At 39.2% G+C, this 23,183-nt stretch overlaps 1 protein-coding gene across 1 annotated transcript in view; it reads right to left on the bottom strand.

The window, feature by feature from the left end:
* GFRA1 (GDNF family receptor alpha 1) overlaps nt 1-8,458 on the bottom strand; it is a 145,169-nt gene extending 136,711 nt beyond the window's left edge. The window contains exons 1-3 of the mRNA XM_051801181.1: nt 7,649-8,458; nt 6,264-6,566; nt 5,027-5,110 (exon numbers count right to left, since the gene is read on the bottom strand). Of these exons, the coding sequence (XP_051657141.1) occupies nt 5,027-5,110; nt 6,264-6,566; nt 7,649-7,688 (427 nt within the window). The 5' untranslated portion in view covers nt 7,689-8,458. The remainder of the gene's footprint in view (nt 1-5,026; nt 5,111-6,263; nt 6,567-7,648) is intronic.
* Between the last annotated feature and the right edge of the window lie 14,725 nt (nt 8,459-23,183).

Genomic DNA, 23,183 nt, shown 5'->3' with positions numbered 1-23,183 from the left:
CAAGTAGGAAAAAATAAATAAATAATAATTATAGTATCAGGGACCTGTTATCCAGAACACAGTTCTTATATTAGATCAAGAACAGCAAAAAAAAAAAAAAAAAAAAAAAAAAAAAAAAAAAAAATCAATGGGGAAACGTTCCACTCTTGATTAAAAGAATTTTGGGGTTATGAAAGTTTCAGGGGAATTAATGCACTCCAACACAGCTTGTTCTAATTCTACAACCCCTCTTTACAGAAGTAGCAGAACGAGAAGGTACAAGGAGAAGTACATGAAAAAGGAAGCTCTCTTTCTCTCAAACCTGAGAATTCCAATTGAAAAGCCCCAGCCTTCCTCCCTCACCTGTGATGATGGCAACTTTTCCAAAGGAAAACACTTGCAGTCCATTCTCAGTGAGGTCTCTACCCCATCTCAGAGAAGAAAAAATTACTGGGGAGGGGCCAGGCAGCTGTCATCAATACTCAGAGAAGGTTTTATGCTGGGGAGAGGAAACTATCCCCTTATAAAAGCCTGTCACATGCTTAGGGAAGTGTTTTGCACACTGGATTCATTCTTTCCCACAATCAACTTTCTGATTTGTGAATGCCAACTCTACAGGATGCCTAAAAGACTTTGAAAAATTCAAAGGAAAAAGAAGATGGGAACTAATAACCAACCCACTCTCCCTCTGAGCAGCAGTGGGATCCTAGAGGGAGACATCTTCATACATCCCACAGAGTGTAACAGCCACCAGTACACACAGCTGAGAATTCCTGAGAATTCCAGCACTGCTAACTTGTTATAGTCTCAACTTTTTACATACAGTAAAAGGCCACCTTGTTGACCATAACTGTTTGTCTTACAGCTTATTCAGCATGCAAGTCAAACATGCTAACTTCATGTACTGCATTACCCATGTTCTAACGTGGAATGATACAATCCAGCAAGAAGCCCCATGTGCTGTCTACTGAATTCTTGGTTTTAATTTACAGGTCTGCCATAATAAACATAAAATATACTCTTTTCTAAATAAAAGCTTCAAGGCACTTTCTACAACAGAACATTTTCAGAGTCTTTAGAGTAAACAGCCTCTGAGGAAAACAGCAGAATGAGGAAATACTTCTGACATACAATCGTATGAGCCATTTTCTTTCTCTCATTTGTTAATGATACAAAAGGCACTTCTCAAAAATGGTTTACTACACTAACAAGAAATATTGGCAAAATAATTAATTTCTACCTGTCTTGTGTTTTAGCAACTGGAAACTAGCAGCACGTAACCAACCAATTCTCCACAGACTAACAGCAAACCCTGTGTGTTTCAAGAGCCTGTCCTTTAAGATTATTTCTGAACATAATAGATGAAAAAGAAAAAAGAAAAGATTTGCAAAGCTGAACAATGGGATAATAAGCCTGTGAACAACTAGGCAAATTAAAAGTGAATCCATGGGAGGAGAGCATTATGTCATCCTGAACGCGTTGATCTAAATAGTCAAACCTTTATTACACTCCGGATTTTATTTACACCACTTCACAGATATGGCTTAAGGCATTTTATTCAGATGTAGTGGCTCTCCCTTTTGTGTTGATATAAATGACACATTTCAGAGATATTATTTTGTTAATAATTTCTATGGGTTTTTTGCAGCTACAGTTTTTATGCAGGATATTTTCTTACAACATGCCAGAGATGACCACTATAGTGTATCAGCTGATACCAAAATAGTAATAATATATCTTCCAGTTACATGGCTCAATGTCAGAAACAACACAAATTTAAGAGGCAAACTGCTCTCCAGGTAGTAAAAAGCCATAGATAGCTTTAAGTAGTGACTAATTGCAGCATCTATCTTTAATTTACTGTGAAACGCACCTCTGAAATCCTATCAACAGATTTTGCATTTACTGTAGTTGTGACAGAAGTCAATGACCTTAAAATGTTTTCACCTCTCAGAAGTTGCAAAGGTTCAAGCAAAAAATGTCTGCTTAAGCAAAATCTTTACGTCACAATAACTAACCCAAATCTGTTACCCTCTAGAACACATGCACAAGTTTTCAGTAATTTGAAGAGCTGCCTAACAGCAAGAAATTCACACCCTTGAGGCAGAAGCATCACATCAGACATTGTAGTTATAAAGAAAATTCAAACCTAGATATGCCCAAAACAAAAAACCAAGACAGTCTAGTCCTTCAACTAGGAAGGCTCACAGTCCAGGCTTTGGCCATGTGAGGAGTCACTTTATAGAAGGAGCTAAATTATGAACCTAAAGTGCAGATGGAAAGCAACAAAATATCCCTGAATACTCTCATCATCACAAGGAAATCAAGAACTGACCTCACATTCCTCTTTCAGCCAGTAATTTTTTTTTTAATAAATTACAGTTTCCTTGCAAACTTTAAGTAGTTACTCAAATGCAGAATTCATGCTTATTATTATTAACTAAATACTGATAACCTGTTTTTAACAGCTAAAAGTGCAATAAATAATTTAGTGAGTTACGTATTTCTTCTCTATGCCCTTGGACATTGTTTTAAATTTTATATAGAACGCTTCTCTTTTCCTTCTAGTTCTAGACTAACTACACCACCAGCCCCTCTATAATGCAGACCACTTAAAAATACAGATGCTTCACCTTAGTAACAAGACTGCATCCATTAACATGGATGGAACAGTGGAACATGATTTGTTACATTAACATTACAGGAACTAGGGAGAAAATTGGAACTAACAGGTTTAGCAATATATTTCTGATTTTTGTTTTAAATCAACATATTGATGCTTGAATTAAAGAAAACGTGGCATCCTGTTTCCATAGAAGATGCATTTTTGAACATCTTTCAGTATAAAAATACATCAACTGCAACTAAACTGTCCTTCATTTCTCAGACTTATGTATGCTACAAAAGGCTTATGTCACACAAACAGTCATCTTAGCAATACAGTATCACAAATGGCCTTTGTGATATGAAAGGGTTAATCACTGCTTTCAATTAAACCCAAATAACTTAAATGAGAGGGAATGCTGCAGCAACATCTATAAACACAGTGACCATATTAGCAGAACAACAGTTATGAAACCCCTGCCAACAGTACTTGTACAGGGATTTTTTGTTTGTTTGTTCTAATCAAGATCTAGAAATCTTACCAAGTTCTGCTGCTTGGGGTATTTGCAGAGTGCTGCAAAAAATCTCTAAGACTAGGCAGCTTTAGAGAATGTAACACGCAATAGTAACCATGACGATAAGAAAAATGCTTTTGCTAATCTTTTTCTTTCAGTTGACAATACTTTCAAATACTGGTGTTTTTCCACTGGATTACAACTTTTTTCTATTGCTCCCTGTGAATCCAGACCTCCTATCCTTGTAAACCTGAAACTTCTGATCAATGCATGGCAATTTGGGGTGCACTAGTAACACAGAATGAGACCTGACCAGTCCACTGCCATCTGAAAAGACTGTGATAGGATGGAAATCAATGGCTGGCAACTATGTCTTATTTCACTGTTGCACTGAACAGCTACTGAAAAAAATTATTACATTTTTAAGATAATTACTTTGCAAGTAAACGGGGAATCTAAAAACTAACAAAGGCAGAATGTATGTAGGGTATTTCTATGGAGATCATAAAACTGCTGAGGTAGATTACAATTTGGCCCTAGGCAGCCTGATCATAAATTTTAAGAAAACTGCCTGGAACTCCTCTGCATTGATTTTGTCTTTGTTTTGTATTAAGTTGGAGTTTTAAGCAATAAAAAATAAGAGAAATAAAGATTATTCTGACATTAATCATTGCTCTCTACTATTTCTCCAACAGAATTGCCCCAAAAATCGGGATAATGTTTTAAAAAGATGTATAGAATAAGGATCTGAAGTCACATTTTGAAAAGTGACTAAAGGGGCGATTTTCAAAGGCATTAAGATACCTAAAGATGCATTAAGCACTTAGAATTTTCAGAACTGCCTGGGCATCTAACGCCTTTTTACATCACTTAGTCCTCTCTGAAAATCCCAATGGGCAGTTACCTACATTTTATGTATCTATATGCCTTTGAAAACCTGTACCATTAAATACTTAACAACCTAAGCCCCCGTGGCTTTTAATGGGACTTTGAGTTCTAAAAAGTGTAAGTATATCCAGAAATTGGTCAAGCCACTCTCACTGGTCTTTTCCTTTTTTCTTTTAAAGAGCCATCTCCTACTGCTTATCCATAGCATGTCAGTTAACTACAGCTTCAGCACTGTCCAATTTACACACGTTCAATTTATGTAGCTAAACAAATAAATGTCCCGAGTACGGACTGCATCCTCACAAGACTTCCTGAAACTCCTAAAAAGAAATGCAATTCCAAGCTGTAACCCCAGTGAGTGCCCCCCCCAAAATGGTGTTTTCAATAAATATTATCCAGAATGAGTATAATTTAGGCTGATAAAGAACAAACATCACAGTTAAATCACCAAGCAACATATTCGAAATATGATAAAAAGGTTCTTAGAGACAGCCACACACCAAGGGGGAAAAAAACCAAAACAACAAACACAAAACCAGAAAAAGGAGGAAGTTGTGAATAGGCTCTTTAAACAGGCAGCAGTTCCAGAAAAGAAGACAAACCTTACCTTAACTCTGAATTTTGTTTTAAACAAAACTGTATTAAACTATAAAGCATTCCCTTATGCAAACATTAGAAAGATCTATCTTCTGATCTTCCATAATGTCAATAGCAGGTAACTTGCACTGACCAAATTCCCAAAAAAGAACTGATTTGTAAATTGGGAACACAGGGAATCAGATTGCCACCTACAGGAAAATTTAGCATTTATTGTCAAGAATGACTCAAAAAGAATACAAATTGCCATTCTGCCAAGCATTCTTTCAGTTCTAACTATTATTTCAAAACCGATTAGTCTTTTCTTTTGTGCAACTATATCATGAACTTCCTAAATCCAGGAAGCCATTATCATTTCTTTTTACTTATGAGAGTAGTGCTTTAAAGTTCCATAATTCAATTACAAAATCAAGTATCAGTTAAAGAATGTTAAATCTGCTTACCTGATACAATTGGTGCTAGCCTGAATATGTCTGATAGTCTGCTGTTAACTGGCTCATAAGGGGAATCTTCAAGCAAGTCATTTCCTAAGGACAAAAAAATATTCGGATTTTTTTCTTAGACAAAAAGTCAGGGTAAGATTTGTTTACTTTTACTCTGTAGCAGAAAAACGTACTCCCCTTTAACCTGTTTTAGTGGCTACTTATCTATAAAAACACCTGAAAGAAACTGTCACTAGATCTTTTCTCTCCTTCCTCCTTGGATAAGGTCATAAGTTTCAGAGACAGCCTGTGACATCACAGAGACTGTCCCATCTCATGCCAGCAGGAGAGAAGCAAGGGTGCCCCTCTTCACCATAATAGCAGAGCTCTTTTTTAGAGAAGCCCAGCTAACAGCCAAAAACTAGCATCTTTGGAACAAAACACTCCTAACAAGATGCTAGTGGAAGATAAACTTTTTATGATACAGAAAATATTCATTATTTTAGGTAGCTGAAAAACATATATTGACTTATTAAAACATACGGATAAATGAACAGGAACGCATTATTTCTTGTTCTGCAGAAGCAACTTAGAGCCAAATAGAGCTACAAATGCTAAAAATGCTGTCTCTCAAACGAGGACCTGACTGTTCTCAGTACACTGGGGGAAATTTGCAAGTGATATGAATAACAGAAGCTACAAGTCAACCAGTGTCACATCCCTTCTAACTGGCATATCTAAGTCCTCCAGGAACCATAAACTTGGGGTGTTGTTTCTGCCTCAGCATGCCCAGGGAAATACAGGAAAGGAAAAAATAAACTTTTCCTTAAAACAGTGCTCCTCTTCATATTACATTTAACTTCCAGCAAAAAGCTAAGAAACTAGTCCCAGTGTCCTGTGATCTTGTTAGGTGAGTCCTAACTAATGAGTTCTAATATTATTAGGAAAACGTCTCCAAATGATTGTTTTTGTGGCTCTTGCACATGCTAGTGCCCTCATCTTTCGACTCTGGTTTAGAAAGGTCAGCTGGGTCCCCTGGAGGAAACTCTCATTGTGGATTTCCCAACAACAGGAGACGGAGCAGCAGCTGGCCTTGAGGGGGATGAAAGGTCCTCAGTTCGCAGCTGAAGAGCACAATGTGAGCTGCGGGGTCAGAGCCCGGGTGGGCTCAGTGGCAGCCGCTAAACTGCGGATGTGAGCGGCTGCAAACCCGCACCCTGCACGGGGGAGTGGGGCGGCTCTGTGCTTTGCAACGTACCCTGCAAGCTCTGGTACATGCTCCAGTAAATGCGCAGGCAGTTTTTCTCCTTCTTCATGCCCCTCTTACAGCGACAGTTGTACAGGGATTTCTGCTTGAGAGCTTCCATGGCGCTTCTGCATTCGTCCTTCGCCTCCAGGCCCGTGGCCCGGCTGAAGTTGCTCTCTTTACCGGCTACACACTGCCTCAGTGTCCTGTATTTAGTACTACAGCTCTGCTCCTTCAGACACTGATCGCTGGCTTTCACGCAGTCGAGGCGGTCCCCTCCAGGCAACCCGCTCACTTCTGCACACAAAAGTACATCTACAGAGAGGAGACATAAACCAACAAACACTCCTTGAGGGAGAAGGCGGATTTAACCGGGGCTCCAAAGAAGCATCTGGGAAGCACCGGGCACCTCCTCACGTAGCACATGCAGCCAACCCCACGGGCAGCACTTGGCAAACCTGGCTTCGTGCTACGCCTTAGAAAAAAAGGACACAGGGTTTAGATCCACTTTTTGAGGAAGTCCAAAGAAAAGGTAAGTTTTAACCCCGATGGTTGATTTATGAGGAAACACAAAAAGGAAAGAAAACCCTCAGGGGTTACTGTGCCTGACAAAACAAGCATTCGTTATTCCATAGATCCACTTTGGTGAAACAAATCAGCTTTCCATCCGAGGGTTTAACTGAGGGGTTAAATATTCACTCTCCCTTTCCACAAGAGCTTTGCTGTAATTTCAATTACATCCAGGAACAGCCCGCTCAGAGAGATAAGTATCCTCACTGATTGATATTAGCCTGTCTTGGCGTCACTTTTTAAAGGCTGTACACATTTTTGCTTATTCTATATGTATAAAGGTAGAATTTATTACTCTTCTCCCCCTCTCTACCCCCCATTTCTCTCCACGCATGATGCTTTTGCAGGAGAACAAAGCAAATTACATTAACTCTCTCCTCTCCATCGTGCCCCTGTCATGCTCCCTCAGACACATGCGGATGGAAACGCAAACATCTCCTGTGGAAAGGAAACCAGTTTGGGCTGTAAACCACTAGCACTCGGGCACGCTGCCAGGTGCAGGTGAAGATACAGTCCTTCAGCTGGCTCTTGTCACCCCCCCACCCTCCCCAGGCAGCCTTCTTTTATTTAAATGAAAAGTTTCCCTACAACTTGCGAGAACCCAGTTTAACAAGAGGCTAGACAGGCAAGTATCCAAGTCTGTAACCTCACAAAGCTTTAAATGTGGACCAGGCTAACTGATGTGAGACAGAGCCATAAAAACTACTGGAAACTTCACTATTCTGCCTAAACAATAGACTGACAACCGTCAGGCTCCCGATCCCGTAAACTCTACGCTTTGCTTTAGGAAGCGATGTACAGACCGAAATCAGGCACCAGCAACTTACCCACTAAGGGCAAAGCGAAGTACAAGAGAGCGAGAAACATCTTGCTGTCTTCGGATGGTTTCCCCAAACAACCTGATGTGTCAAAATAAAAAGGATCAGCATGTAGATATTCCAAAACCACCGAGGTCCAAAGGTTCCAAGTTCACATCCATTGAATTCAATGGGGGGGAATAAAAAAAAAAGAAAAAGAAAAAAAAAAATCACACAAGCCCCTCTTCTCTTCACCGCTACCACCACCGGCGGCAGGAGCAGCGACGCAAACGCTGAGCTTTTCCCTCAGATTTCAGGTCTGAGCAACCTGCACGCACCAGCACTGACTCCAGTGCGGAGCCAGAGGCGCACGCACGGGTATATGTGTGTGTGTGTCTGTGTGTGTGCGAGCGAGCGGCAGCGGGGCAGGAGCGCCGGTCGCCTCCTTGGGTGGGCAGCGCCTGTTCCCAGGGAGGGACCGAGAGCACACGGGGGCGGGAGGAGGGGGGGGCACACCCGAGACCCGCAGCGCCCGCCCGGCCCCGCCGGCAGCCCCGCACCCGCGGCTCCCCGAGCCCCCCGGGGCAATTCGCCCCTTCAGCCCCCAGACGGCAACTTTATTGCCTGGCGGGGCCGGGGCGGTGCGCGGGGGCGCGCAGGCTGCGCGGAGCGCTCTCCGCCGGGGCGGGGCGGGGGTGGGCGCGGGTGTCACCGCCGGCAGCGGCGGCGGCGGCCAAAGTTTGGCAGGGAAATGGGTACGGGCGGGAGGCGCGGCCCCTCCGGTTCCGCCGCCCAGAGCGGAGCCCCGGCGGCTCCGGAGCGTTTCCGAGCGGCCGCTGAGCGAGACGGGGGAGAGGCGGCGGCCCCAGGGATGACCCGGTCCCCGCCCGGCCTCCGCGGGGGATCGGCGGCCACAGCCTCCTCCTGCCGGCCCCGCCGCCCGCGGGGGAAGCCCGAGGCGTCCCGCAGCGACCCGGGGGCAGCGGAGGCACCGCCCGTCCCTCCCCTGCGTCCCTGAATGGGGCGGGCGAGCCCCGCGCCCGCCGAGCCGGGACCCGCATCCCTGCGGTGCGCGGTGCGGTCCAGGGGCCGGGGCCGAGCGGAGTGTATCGGCTTCCACTTGGCTCCTGAATAAACAAAGAGAACATATGTCCCATATTCGTGACAGATGGTTCAAACAGAGAACTATTTAGTGGTTTTTCCCCCAGTTGCTACTATGGACCGCTCTCCCGAAACCCAACAAAATGCAATTAGCCTGAAATAGCATCAGTTTCCAGATTTCCTTGTTTTCAAATGTGGGAAATTTGATTCAGGTGTTTTTATGTTCTAGCTGCAACCAAATGTGTTCAGGTGTTTGGGTTGGTCTTATTAATTTTTTTATTTCTTTTTTTTTAAGTCAGCGTATACGTTCCTTGGCAGTTTTGTCAACAAGCTATTTGGCTCATTTGACTTAAGGAATTTGCCTTTCCTTGCAATAAATTTTGCCTAAAGGAGTTTGCCTTGCCTCATGAGATGGGAGATGATCAGGCTGGCCACTTTTGCAGCAAAAACTGGATGGCAGATGGAGCTAAACTGTTGTGAGGTACTTCAGAAACACTTATTTAAAAGCTTAGCATATGCCAGGATATACAGAGAGTGCAACAGTCACAGAAGGGGCTTTTTTTAACCCAAAAAAACCTGCACAGAGTACTGGTTCTTTCGGTGAAGTTGTAATAGTGATGTCAAGTTGCAACTGATTAAGTCACAACTTTTGTGTTTTGGTTGTTTAATAGGAAGAGGCCTGTACTGTTATATAGTCACAAAATCTATTCTCTGCTGTTCCTACAAGGACAGAATTGGAAAAACAAACACAAAGACCAGATTTCTAGAATATTTCAGGATAATTAGAAGGTGCTAAGGTGGTGATAGCATTGACAATTCAAGACAGCTTCACCCTTTCAAGTAGCTGGTATTTAATGAAACAAGTTGGCCTCCCAAACGCTTCAGTACAAATTGAACTGGGTGATACAGAGAGATGATTACTTCTTTGCTAGTAATTTTGACACTATTATGGCACATAATAAGCTTTGTATAGAAGTTATCTGTATATCTAATAGAGAGGTAGCATAATTCTTCTGTTATTTAGAAGTCTAAATCAGAAATAGCTACACCATTCACAGCAGGGTATAGCAACTGAAAATAAGACTGAAATCCACTTTTTACAAAATCATTCATGCTTTAATGTCCTGAATACTTATATACACACAGAAGTTATTTGGCCTATAAAAGCAACACATTGCAAATCTCTGCATTAATAGCTACTTATGCTGTTGTAAAACACAGATTTTGTGGGGTGATTATTATTACAGTAAAACCGAAATCATGTTTTAAGTTTTAAAAGTCAAATAAAATGTCACTGACAGTTCAGAAATAACAAGACAGCTGGAAAACATGCATCCAAAATTCTGAATATTGCCCCTAAACACTCCTCCTGCCAGTATTTTGACTCATCTCTGAACAACTACCACCAAAAATGAAAAAGGGTTAAAATGTTTTAACCAAAACAAAGTTTAAAATGCAAAACCATGTTTGAAAAACAAAATCTGAGAAGAAAGTTCATGCTACATACAGTTGCTCAGAATATCCACCTGCTGCACAGTCTTTAACAGGACCACAGGTGCAAAAAAGCTTCTTCAAAATCACAAGGACATTTGTTCCACAGCAGAAATTACCTTTTTTTAACTATTTTTTAGGTAGACCCTATCCTTTCCATTTATGACTAAACTAATTTCCATGTCCTGGAAATTAGCCCTGAGACAGCACTAGTACTCTACTCTCTCTCTAGAGGATCATTGTGGTTTTGGGTAGCTGAAGTTACTTGGGTGTTGAACTGGTGTCCCATTAACACACAAGCTATGCAGCTTTCCTGAACTGAAGCACCATGTTTTATTAGTATTGTTTATGTATAGTAGTGTGCCACAAATTGTAGCTACAAATCATTATTAGTTTTTTCAAGAATTTAAAAATATACCAGACAAAACACCACAAGCCACTCTGTGGCTGGAGTCATAATGCTTCTGCTCTTTGCACATTGTTTTCCAATTGCCTTTTACCCCCTCTGGGTTAAAATTTAGTCAATGGATGCCTCACTGTTGATTTCAGTCAAACCTAAGTCCATCTTACAATTTGTGTCTGTCAATCACTCCACTCATGAGCTTCTTCAGTCAAATGAAGAATAAAAGAATAAACCATACAGAAGTACCTACAACAAACATTTTAAAGATTTTTAAGCTTTTTTAATACTCTGTTGATAGAGTTTTATTAAAAAAACTTTCAGGACAATTAATATAACATAACATATATAAGGTGCAGCTCGTAAGGAAGCTTTCATTAGAAGCAAGGTGACAACACAATCACCACTGAATTACAGTTTAAAGGCCATCGCAGTATAAATAATTTGGAAGACAGAACTAACTACTCCAAGCTCTTTGCTGCCAGCATTAACTGATGGTACTTCAGTATTTAAGTACTTTTAGTTACTGGGTTCTTTCTAATTGGAAGCTGTTTACAATAGCTGGCATCCTTTTCTTGAAAATTTTTCATGAAGAAAAGACAAAGTAATGAGGATGGTGGGGTTATTTGATACTAAAACTTCAGTAAGAGACAGTGCTTCAAACACTTTTCTCTCCAAGCAGGTTGAGGTAAGTGTAACCCCTAACAGTGGTCACTGTTAAACTCCCTGTCACCTTGCAGCCAGGTCCCAAATGCTCTCATCAAGAAACAGCAACCTGTAATCAGAACCACCTGACCCTGGAGGCCAGGCAGAGAAGGTGTGTGAAGTCAGAACACAAATTTTGCTGCACTCAGTTTTACTGGATGTCCTTCTGCCTCATCCTTTGCATGTCAATTAGAGGTTGACAGCAAACTCTTAAAAGGGCGTCACGTGCAAAGAGACCTGACCCAAACCCAGTGGATGTTGTTTTGCAGCCAGTTCCACTTGCAAAAGCTGCAGTGTTGGAGCTCTGCACTGGGTTGGCCTGGCTGGCAGGAGTTCAGGTGACAACGTACCCAGGAGCTGAAAGCTGAATTAATACCTTGCCTGGCCCACAGTTAGCCTGCAGATTCCCTTTGCCATCTCTGCTGTACACCTCATTTTGAAGACCAGACTCTGCAAGAAAATATTGAAGTTGGAGTCAGTGAGCCCAGGGAACATTACACAGTATTATCTTCAGGGTTGGTAGGTATGTGAAGAGAAAGTATGCTCAGAATAAGAACAGTGCCATGAACTTTAAATGTAATTCTTTGGGGAGTGAATAGGTGAAGAAAAGCTGCAGCTGAACTAATGAGTCAGATCTAGCAGATGGGGGAGAGCAAGCAACTGATGGGAAAAAGTCTGTGTGCCACTGGAGCACAAAAAGTAGTGTTTACACGGGAGGCTTTATTCAATAATGGGAAAGGGAGAATAGAGAAGTTAGAGAATTACAAGGGACTGGGGGAACAATCTGAACTGCATTTTTTTGTCTTACATTTATCTGCTTACCATAAAGTCAAAGTGCCTTTTGGTGGGAATAAGGCAAGAAGGATTTGCTCAAGGCATTAAAGTTTTGTAAAGGGCAGATTAAATAACAGTGCTCCAAAAATCAATTTTGAGGGGCTTATGAAGCCTTGAATGGGCTTTTGCAGCACAAAAGCATGATTGAGTTTTTACTGAACCTGTCATTTATTTGGGTTTAGAGCTTTCAGTAAGCATCAGAGAAAACATAAAACAAAAGCAAAGTAAGCAATGAGCATTCACAGAGCAATCAAATAAAAAACACGTGGAAGTGCAATCCAGATCACAAAGTGACTTAATTGATGCAAAAGTATAAGAAAAGAAATTCATCATCTACAAACTACACCCCCTGCCCCTGCTTTAAGCAGACCTGATAGTGAATTCCCAAAACTGACTATTCTCAGCTGTTCTTGACCAAGAAGTTTTTCCTAAACTCTTGCTTCCCTGTCCTCACCAGAGGTTGGTGTAGTAACAGGCCACCTGGAAGGAAAAAGAAAAAAAAAAAAAGATAAAGAAAAACAAAGCTGCAGAATTCCTCTGTGAATTCATGTAATATATGACCCGAGTATGATTTCAGTAGAAAAGATACACGAACACTAAAACAGTACAATGCAGTTCAGAGTTTGTAGTGAAGAAACACGACATACTGCTTAACCCAAAAAGTGTGAAAATACAGACAGAACTGCAGCCACTTGTGAAGCTCTGTATCTTATAGAAATTATTTCATTTATCTCTAAATATTGATATCAAGGCATAGACACTGATGTTTGCCCAAACTAGTAAGGAAAGAGTTGTTAGGACAGACCGGTCCTTGCATCCCTCGATTGATGGCTTGTTCCTTTAAAAATGGGATAATACCTCCCCCTGGCTGTTGGTGGGGACAATGCAGGCTGACGTGGGAAGGGATTCCTGACTCCTCAGCAAAACAAGGCTCTGAATTCCATGGCACAAGAGGAAACAGCCATCAAAGAGACTCAGTGTGACGCAGCTAGGTAAAAGTATAAAAGATGACCAAAAAATAAAATGTCGTATATTAACTATTATTAATTCAGGTGCCTAGAAAATCTAGAGCAATACCCTTCAGATGCTAGAACATCATCATTTGAAACTTCAGCTTCCAAAAAATATGCCAGCAGCATCAACCTTTAGCATCCCCTGGGTAATAGCGACTCATGTAATTAAACAAAGGCTACAGATTGATTTGTTAACTTGAAACCTTACTATGTAAAATATATTTACATTAGTGAACCTCATCATCTTTGCAGAAAAATTAGAGCTAGAAAATTACTTATTCTAATTGTTCGAATTGCTCTAAGAATATAACATCCACACTGCTTTAAAAACATAACTGTGGAAAGCATAAACACTAAAACATTTCAGAACATTGAAATCAGATTCTTGACCAGGATCTGAGAAAATCCATGTTAAAAATGAGACTGTTGGTATTGTATTTGCATAATGCTTCACTTACATGTAGATTCATTTCCTTCCCATCTTTAATTGAAAGTGATGACAACTCTGTGTGTGGAATGTGTGTAAAAGTGATGAGATTTTCTTTTCAAATGTACACAGCTCTAGCTAGTCATGGGTGTTCAGCTTTCACTGCTCATGCTACACCAGATACACACACATTTACAGAGCAAAGCATATTAAATCATAGAGGAACATTCTGCTTTCACTTACTGTACATGTCTTCTTCTAAGTTGCAGGATCAAATATGCTCTGACTCCTGCCCTGTGTAGGGAAGTCAAAAAAGATGCATGGAGGTTAAATTCATTTTAGAATTTAGTGACCAAAGGCAAAATTATCATCTTGGATTTTCAAAGCTGTATTTTCTATACATTTGCTAGACTAGCCCTGACAAATAAAATAAATTTTTCTCCTGATAGTATCACCAAAGTTGTAATTTTATTGGAAGTTTTTCAAAAGGTTAGCGACTCTGTCAGTGTTAATCTCCACAGTCTCTGTTTGATCGGTCTGCTCAGAGGTGAGAAATTTTGGGTACAAAAAGTCTCAAGATATTTATATCAAGAGGTGAAAGAAGAACAAGGAAAAATGGAAGTGGAAGAAACAAGTGTTGTAAATGCCTTGAGAATTTGTCCTACTGAGGAAACAAAACTGCCTATTTTCAGATATCTGCCATCAGCTGCATATATCAGTCTCTTTACCAAAGGTACAGTTATATTTGGTTTTTTGTTTGCTCTGTGGTTTTTTGGGTCGGAGGGTGTGGGGTTTTGTGGCTTCTTGGGATTTGGGGGTGAGGGTGTGGGCTTTTGTGAGTTTGTTTGGTTGTTTTTTTGAGTTTTTGTTTCTTTGTTTGTTTGTTTGTTTGGCTTATGGTGCAGGTTTTTTTATTTGGGATGGTTGGGGAGAGGTGTTTGTTGGCTTGTTTACACAATTCTCTGAATGCCTGCAAACACTTTGGAAAAAAATTAAGAAGCAGATCAGAATTTGAAATTAGATAAAAGGATATTCAATAAATTCAGGATGAAAAGACTAAATATTTCTTGAGTCAGCAACATCTCCTTAATTAACACATGCTTTTTTTATATATATAGTTTAGGAAAAACCTTATGATGAGATAATTCTCCTGTAATCCAATTGATCATCAGCTGGAAACAGTGTTGAAAATCAAGACCTGTTTACTCTAATAAAATACCACATAATCCCATTACTTGGCTTCTCTGCTACTGCTATAAAATTCTGATGGAGCACTGCACACATCACAGAAGTGAACATGACAGGCCACTCTGGAAGGGGGGTCTGAAAGCCAGAGAAATTCCAGTTTCTTCCCTCCACACTTTTCTGCATCAACTACAGCTCTACCTGTTCAAGTTCTGGTTTATTCATGTGATACACACTTAAATCTACAGCACTTTCTTTGGGTGGATATAGTTACCTGCTGGTCACACCAAAGAAAGCCTTTATGATGGAATGTCTGCATCTGTCCTGCAGTTTTACTGGCAGACATAATTCCTTTGAAAAACAACAATGCCTACTTTTAAATTATGAAGCTGAACTATTCAGACATCCTAGATGCTGTCTAAAGCTGATGACAGTTTAGATGATCTAAACTTTAGGTGATCTAAACTTTAGGTGATCTAAACTTATTGAAAGTCATTTGCATGCAACTGTATTCTGAATATTCCTAAATAAACTATATCATAACTTGGCAGTAAAAGTAATCATATATGAAGGACTCCATGCTCTGTCTGTCCATCTGCGAGGGATATGGATGTGGATTTGCCATTTTCTTTAAGCAGACACACCAAAGCCATACCTAAAAAAGGTTTCTAAAGGCCATCTTTTGAACTCAGCAATAGTTGATGAAAGAAAGGAAGAAAGAAAGGAAGGAAGGAAGAAAGAAAGAAAGAAAGAAGGAAGGAAAGAAAGAAAGAAGGAAGGAAAGAAAGAAAGATAGAAAGAAAAAGAAAGAAAGAAAAAAAGAAAGAAAGAAAGAAAGAAAAGAAAGAAAGAAAGGCTGTAGATGTGAGCAATTGAGCTGTGTAATTTAATTTATAAATGGCCAAAAGACTAGGAATCTTCAGCACCAAGTAAGGAAAAAAAGGAGGTTTCTGATGAAGTCATTTTCGTAGGAATTCCTGAGTTATTAATTTATGAAAGAAGAAACAACTGTTTGCAGACAAAATGTTAAGATAAAATGTAAATACTTTATAGTAAATTTAAAGCTGAAAAAATTACCTATATGCTGACAATGTGTCCCCTCCAAGTTTCTGACTTGTTTAATTATCCAGTAGAACACAATTTATAAGAAAATAATGCGAACTTGTTTAAACATGTATGGGGAGGGCATCTTGCCAGAGTGAAATGTAAGCATGATGTTCCCAGAATTACAAATCTAAAACAATTGAGATTAATATCATTATTTCTGAACTTGATTACGTTCTAATCTTTATGACCAGAGCTAGTCTGAGTTGTTTGTCCTTTTTGATACTTCAAATTCTTAAAATATTTTTGATATGGAAAAAAATATTTTAGGATGATTGTTCTCAATAACTTCACATTCTGTGTCATCACCAAAACAATGCTATTTCCTGTGATATCTTGAATTCATCCTTTTTTTTTCCAGAGCTTCAATGAAGATCCAGTTAATATTGCAAATGTCAAAATTGTACTCCTTCTATAATTTAAAGAAATCATATTCAGCACATTTATGTGCTTTGTGACACTTGTCCATACCCACTTTTAATCTACTGTAAACAGACTGAATTAAAGTGATATGCCAAACTTAAAGTACAAATAGCACAAATTTCAAAGTTATTGATTTCTGACAGTGCTTGCAGGCATTAGGCAATGCTTTTTCAGACATCTGAAATAGCTGACTTGGGCACAGAGACATTGTATTGAAGGAAAGATGAAAATGTGTTGACTGCCCAGTCAATATTAATTTAAGATTGAGGTTTATATCTTTTTTGAAAGTGAAAAAAAATAATTTTTAAAACTCCTTTCATCCCACAGGGGGGAAAAAAAGGGAAAAAAATCCCTGCAGGAGGATATTTCTCCCCCGGAGGCATAACCAAAAGTGTTCTTCCTGCAAGATTTCTATTGATAACCACAAGTGCTCTTTCTATAAGATTTCTACTTTATGTGGATTGTCCCAGTTGATGGACATTGACTAAATATGTTAAAAAGAAGTGTCAAGCACACAGGAGATTCCCTCAGTCTAACTCTGTTGAGTATCTCTATATAATACTTATATATCTCTATAGCCAGGTTACTATACATATATGTGTGCATATATATATATGTATATATATATACACATACATATATATTTTATATATATTATATACAGGGATCACTGAAAAGACTTAGACTTAATCCTTAGTTCTGAATCCTGCTAAGATGTTGGTATCCAAAATCTTGTGGCATACACTTGCAATGCTGGCCCAGACTTGGCCATTAAATTTGGAATATACCCAAGGAAAAATCTTCCAGTGGTTAGGGACAAACAGAGTCCTACACTTGGAGCTTTGTGATAAAGAACTAAGAGTTGTGTTCCTGGTTTGAATAACCATGTCACTGGACTGCCAAAGCTATCTGCACAAGATTTTTTTTTTTAGTATATAAATAGTAAGTCTGTTTGTGAACCAAAAACACAAACAAACAAAAACCTCTCTGAAATAAAACTATTTCTGAAATAATGCACTTGGTTCCTGAATTGAGTTCACTGTATTTTAAAGCCACTCAAGAACATTTTTATTTATCTAATGATTAAAGAAAAGTCACTTTTCCTGGGGAAGTCTAAAATGGATCCACTGGACCCATGCTTTTAAATCTCTCCCCAGTATAACCCATTTCTTAAAAAGATTTGTCATATGGATATGGACCATCTCAGTTCAGCTGTGGTATTACACAAGAAAGACAAGCCTGATCTGTAATGAACTAAGAATTTATTTCAGACTTAACAAGTCAAAGTGGAGGAAGTATTCTGAAGACTCTAGATATGTGTTGCATCAATGTTTGCTTTTCTTACCCCACAGCTCTTGCCTAATTTGCTGTTCAGTGTCCCCATCTGAAAGAGGTGCCTATTCATATGCTAGGAAAGTAAGATTTTAAATTCCTTTCCGTTGTGAGAGAACAGAATCAAAACTTGCCTGTAGAATATAAAGATATTCTACAATATCTCTGCCACAATGTGCTCTGAGAGCTCCTAACACCACATGCCTTTCAGAGAGATCAGCTTTTCTCTTTTCGCTCTTCCTCAACCCAAATCACCATATTCTTAGCACATTCCAAGGTCTCAATCCAACACTTCTTCAGAGAAACACTTGGTAATTAAAATGAACACTGAAACACTGTACTGACTCCTTGTCAATCACACATAGTAGAGTTCACTTTCCATCTTGTGGGTGGACTTATAAATTCAGTCCTGCTCTGGTTTCCAACAGGGACCTTGAAAGGAGATGACTGGACACTTTGCTACTCAGCCTGAGGTGATCTGGGACACATGTACAGCACACAAGCAAAAGGACAAGATAACTAACTTCCTGCCAACAGACACTGGTGTCTCCTTAGAAGCAGGAGTTTTTTTGATCTCAGGAACCTAAAGGCTTGAAAGTACTTATGTGTGTATCAAAGTTTTCCTGTGGAATAAAGGGAAAGCAAGTGTTTGATAACAATAAGTTAGACAACAATAATAAGGGGGCTGGGGTTTGTAGAAAAGCCACCTAAAATGCTAAAATAAAGTTGCCTTCAAAAATCCTCTATTTCTAACTGAAACTTAAAACAAGTAAACTTAAAATAATATCCTAGTTTTGGCAGTGTAGAGTTAGTAGCCAGTACAATACTGAGTTTGGAGTTAGGATGAGAATAATGTTGATAACATTATTCACTTATGTTTAGTTTTTGCTGAGCAGTGTTTTCACCAAGTCAAGGACTTTTTTTTGCTCCTCACCCCACCCACCCCATCTGTGGGTGCACAAGAAGCTTGGAGGGGACACAGCCAGGACCTTAACTGACCAAAGGGATATTCTATACCACAGGTAATCCTGCTCTGCATATACTGTAGGGGAAAGCTGGCCAGGGCCTGCTGCTCAGGAACAGGTTGGACAGCAGTCAATCAGCAGCAAGCAATTGTTTTCATTTGCTTTGCTTGGGGTTTTTTGGGTTTTATTTCTCCCTTTTTGTTATTTTCCTTGTCATTCCAATTTATTATTATTATTTTAATTATTAAACTATTTTTATCTCAACCCATAAGTTTGCTTACTTTTACCCTTCCAATTCTCCCCCGCATCCCACTGGGGCAGGGGCAGTGAGGAAGCAGCTGTGCAGTGCTTAGTCACTGGCTGGGGTTAAACTACAACGATGACTCAACAGAAACTTTTCAGCTTAAGTTTAATCACACAGTTTATTGGGGGAGGGGGGGCAGCTATTTTCAGCTGGATTTATGTATCAAAGATGATAACACAAAGAGCTACATTTTATTGCTGTTCCAGATGGTACTCGAAAGGGACTGAGCAGCGTGAGAGAAACCGTTCCCCGTCTATGAGGATTTAGAGAGTTCCATATGCCAGGCAACTGCCAACTGTTTCTTACAAGATTCCATAGCTTGTAACACTGGTCTCCACAGAGGCAACTATAAGAAGAGCAAAGAAAAACTAATTTGGTGATTTTACTGTTTGCATCACTAGCATTCAGCTAAGCATTTGCTTCAGTCAAAGTAAATGCTACATGGAGGACTGGAAGGTTTAGAGATCCTAATTTTCTATATATGGTCCAGGCCACCTCTTCATTGAAAGATAATTTATCTTTTACTGAAAACATATATCATAATTATATATATATAATATTATATATTTTTATAAAATCATCTATAGTTTATCTTAAAATATAATTTATCAAGATAGGACTCAAAAACCCAGATACAGACTGGAGTTGACCTGACTTATTAATGTGCTATTTTATTTCTTTGACAAAAAATGAAAGGAGAGGGCCAGACTGAGTAGTAGTAGATTGCACTGTCATTTAGTAATCTGTGCTTTTAAAAAAAAAAAACTTTCAAACTTCAGCTTCCTGGATTGCAAGAGATAAACCAGATCTCAGAACTGATACATCGATAAAACTGTATAGGTTATTAAAAGTAAACTGCTCAGTTTCAAAGTACACTTATTCAGAATTCAAGAAGCAAGATGGAGATAAAATGAGTATCTTGGTTTTATTAGTGGCAAGAAAGATGTCAGCACAATCACTACAAGCATAAGTGTGTCGGTAATTCACACTGAATTACCTAGTAGATTTTTAAGACCACTGCATCCTTTGTGTCCTCCAGATTGAGGATCCATATTTATGTAAAAAACAATCTTTAGAACTAACCATTATAAATACAATACATTTACATCCCATCTGATTGTATGCACTTAACTGTGACAGGTGAGTTAGGAACCTAATTGCCATAGACCCCTTATACATTTAAAGAGATGAAGTAGATTTTATAAAGTCTGACAAACCTCAATCATTTGGTAAGAAGATGAGGCATCTATATTAGTGTACTACCTAAGCTAGAAAGCCCTTAGAATCCTAATTAACAAAATATACTTTTTAAGTTCTTTGAGCTAGAATCACCAATTAAAGGACTTTTTCTGCTATAAGGTCTCAGGAATCTCTGATCCACAAAAATGATCATTTTTTTCTTTTTCAAAACTTACAAATACATACAAAGAATCCTTAACTGCCTCTTATTCAGCTCCACACTACTTCAAAAAAAGTAAAATTTTCTTATTCAAGGGAAACTCTTGAAAGGTCAGAAAAAGCAAACATTGAATCAAACATGTAATATACTGGCATAATGTCCTACATTACAGTCACATCCCCTTGTAACTCAGGAGAATAAAAGATTGAAAAATACTAGAGGACAGTAGAAGATATTAGTCATGCAATTTCCTGATCAATCCCATTTTATCAGTCTGCAAAAACAGGTATTTCATGAAGTAAAAACTCACATCCCTTTCCAGATGGTTTTAGAGAGGAATACAATAACCCTCCATAACCCCAACTTATATGATTTAGAGAAAAAATACTTCCTAATCTCACTTAGGTGATTAGTTTAACCCTGAGCATGTAAGCAAGTATGCTCCAGGTGACACCTGACATCCTAAAAAACTGTCCCATTTTTACTTGCTGCCCATCTTACAGTTAAAGAAAGGGCAGTCCCCTTCTCCTATACTATGCACCAAGAAGGAACATAAAAGTCCTGGTACATGTGGAATAGAAGAGTTGGCACAGGGACCAGTTAAAAGCATTTCTTTTTAAGGATTGTGTAAGAAAAGTACACAAGTTTCCCATCAAGCTTGTCTGGCAATGTCAGTAAGTATCCAAAGCTTTATATCACAAACTTTATATTCTGACCCATGATCACTTCACCATGTCACACATACACTTCTATTAATTTATAAATTTCCATCTGGAAGTAGTTCAGGTCCCTGCCTCCATGACCTCGTCTGTAAGCAATTCCAGAGCTTTGCACAGATTGCCAAGAACCTTTCTTTTCAATTTCTCATTTATTCATAATTGTTTGTAAGTATCTGATCTTGAAATAGTGTTATCCTTTAACATAAAAGTCGTCTTGCCTCGCATCTACCCCCACACATACTTATAAAGACATAACCATGTGCCCTTTCAAGCTTTGTTTTGCCAGATAATCTATTTTCGTCTCAGCTGAGAAAATAGGTACTCCTTTACCCTAACCATCCCACTCTGCACCTGCTGTGCATCAATGTGGGTCATGAGAACTGTAAATAATATTCTGAGACTTGTCCTACCAATGCCTTGTAAAGCAGTGTTAACACTTTATTGTCTCCACTGAAAACCCTTCATCTAATATACCCTAAACTGCTCTGAGGCCATGGCATAATGATGGCTCACAGTCACACCACAGCTGATTAATGCATTAAACCTCTTCCCCTCACTATCGACAGCAATTATCAAGGCACTGGGTTATACCAAAAGAACATGATATTAATCCCCAAGCACCAAGCTTTGCTTTCCATACTATTAGGTTTCCATTTTGTCAGCCTATGAGGTCTTTTTTTTTTTTTTATATACCAGTCATTCCAATTCTGTATCATCTCTTAATGCCATACCCATTCTCCTACTCCTACCGAGTTCAAAAATACTAATTAAATCAGCCCCAAGATCAGTGCTAGAGGAATTCTACTATAAAACACCTTTGATTTTGATATGTCCATTTTTAACAGACCCGTCTTTTAATATAACCCTTTACTCAGTTCCTCTTCCACCTTCAATGCTTGCATTCAAGCTCATCTTCTCCACCTTCAATAACTTCCCACAACAAAAAACATACTGACTTATTTCAATCAAGGTAGATTAGGTCTACTGCATTACTCTTCTCTGGGACAATTATCTTATCAAATAAAGATATTAAGTTAGTCAGATATGATCTGTCCTTGATAAAGCCATGTTGTAGTTTTTCCCGCTATCAATTTTCTTCTAGGTCCTTGAGAATTTTTTCCTTCAAAATCTACTCTAAGATCTTGCTTGGTGCTGAGGTCAAACCATCATGCCTGCCTTTTATTTGACCACCTCTTTTCCTTTTCATGAATACAGGGAATAACTTTATTAGTCTTTAGTTGTATCGAGTTAGCCCTGAATTGAACAGATATTGGTAAAATCCCTGCTAATGCATTTGGTGCCAATCAGCATTCTGGGATCCTTTCAGTGCCCCTGAAATGGGCACAGTTTAACCCTCTCCATTTTATGGCAGTGAGGAGGCAATGTTTAGCTGATAGCTCACTTATGGAAACTCCCATTGCTCTGTCTCCATTCCCTTCAGCACCTTTTTTCTGTTCTTAGTCACTACATTATCCCCACTGTACTTAATCTCCATTTCATTCCTAGTATTCTGTTTCCTTACTTTTGTGCTCCCTTTTTACTAATCTGTCTGAAGAAGCATTTCATATTTGATTTAATTGTGCCAGCCAACCCAGCTCAATTTTTGGCCATGCTGGTATTTTTATATCACCCTTGCAAAGATCCATTATGAACTAGGAAAGGGTATGGGGTACGACCCCGAGAAGACTGACACATTTCTGTCCCATATATCCTTCAGGACTTCCCAGAAAAGTGATGCATAATTACACTAACTTCAACAAGGAGTATGGAGTACTGGCTACAACACAGAAATAATTTGCTAAATATTTAGGTGTGTTCACACTGATAGGACCTCATCTTTTTAAAATTACAAATTTGCGAAAATCCTTCAAAGACCTTTCTGGATTGCTAGAGCCTTAAGAATTCACGGAGGACTGAGAATTTCCCAGATAAATATGAGAGGCTGAACTTAGTGTTTGTCTTTATTCACTGGCAGAATTTTACACCAGACAAACTAAGAAAGGTACCAGGATGAATTATTAAACAATTAGACTGCAGATACTTTGAAGAAAAATAGACAGATGTAAAACACAAGTCAGCCTTGGTTTGTCACAAACAAACCATATCACACTTTTTAACTTCCCTCCCTGATACAGCAGCAGGCCATAAGGATCAGGGTGAAGC

The sequence above is a fragment of the Manacus candei genome, unplaced genomic scaffold (assembly GCF_025592945.1).
Source record: "Manacus candei isolate 608988 ecotype Guabito, Panama unplaced genomic scaffold, ASM2559294v1 h1tg000050l, whole genome shotgun sequence".
NCBI lineage: Eukaryota > Metazoa > Chordata > Aves > Passeriformes > Pipridae > Manacus > Manacus candei.
The sequence above is the reverse complement of the archived record's forward strand: the minus strand, read 5'-3'. Positions and strand labels throughout refer to the sequence as shown.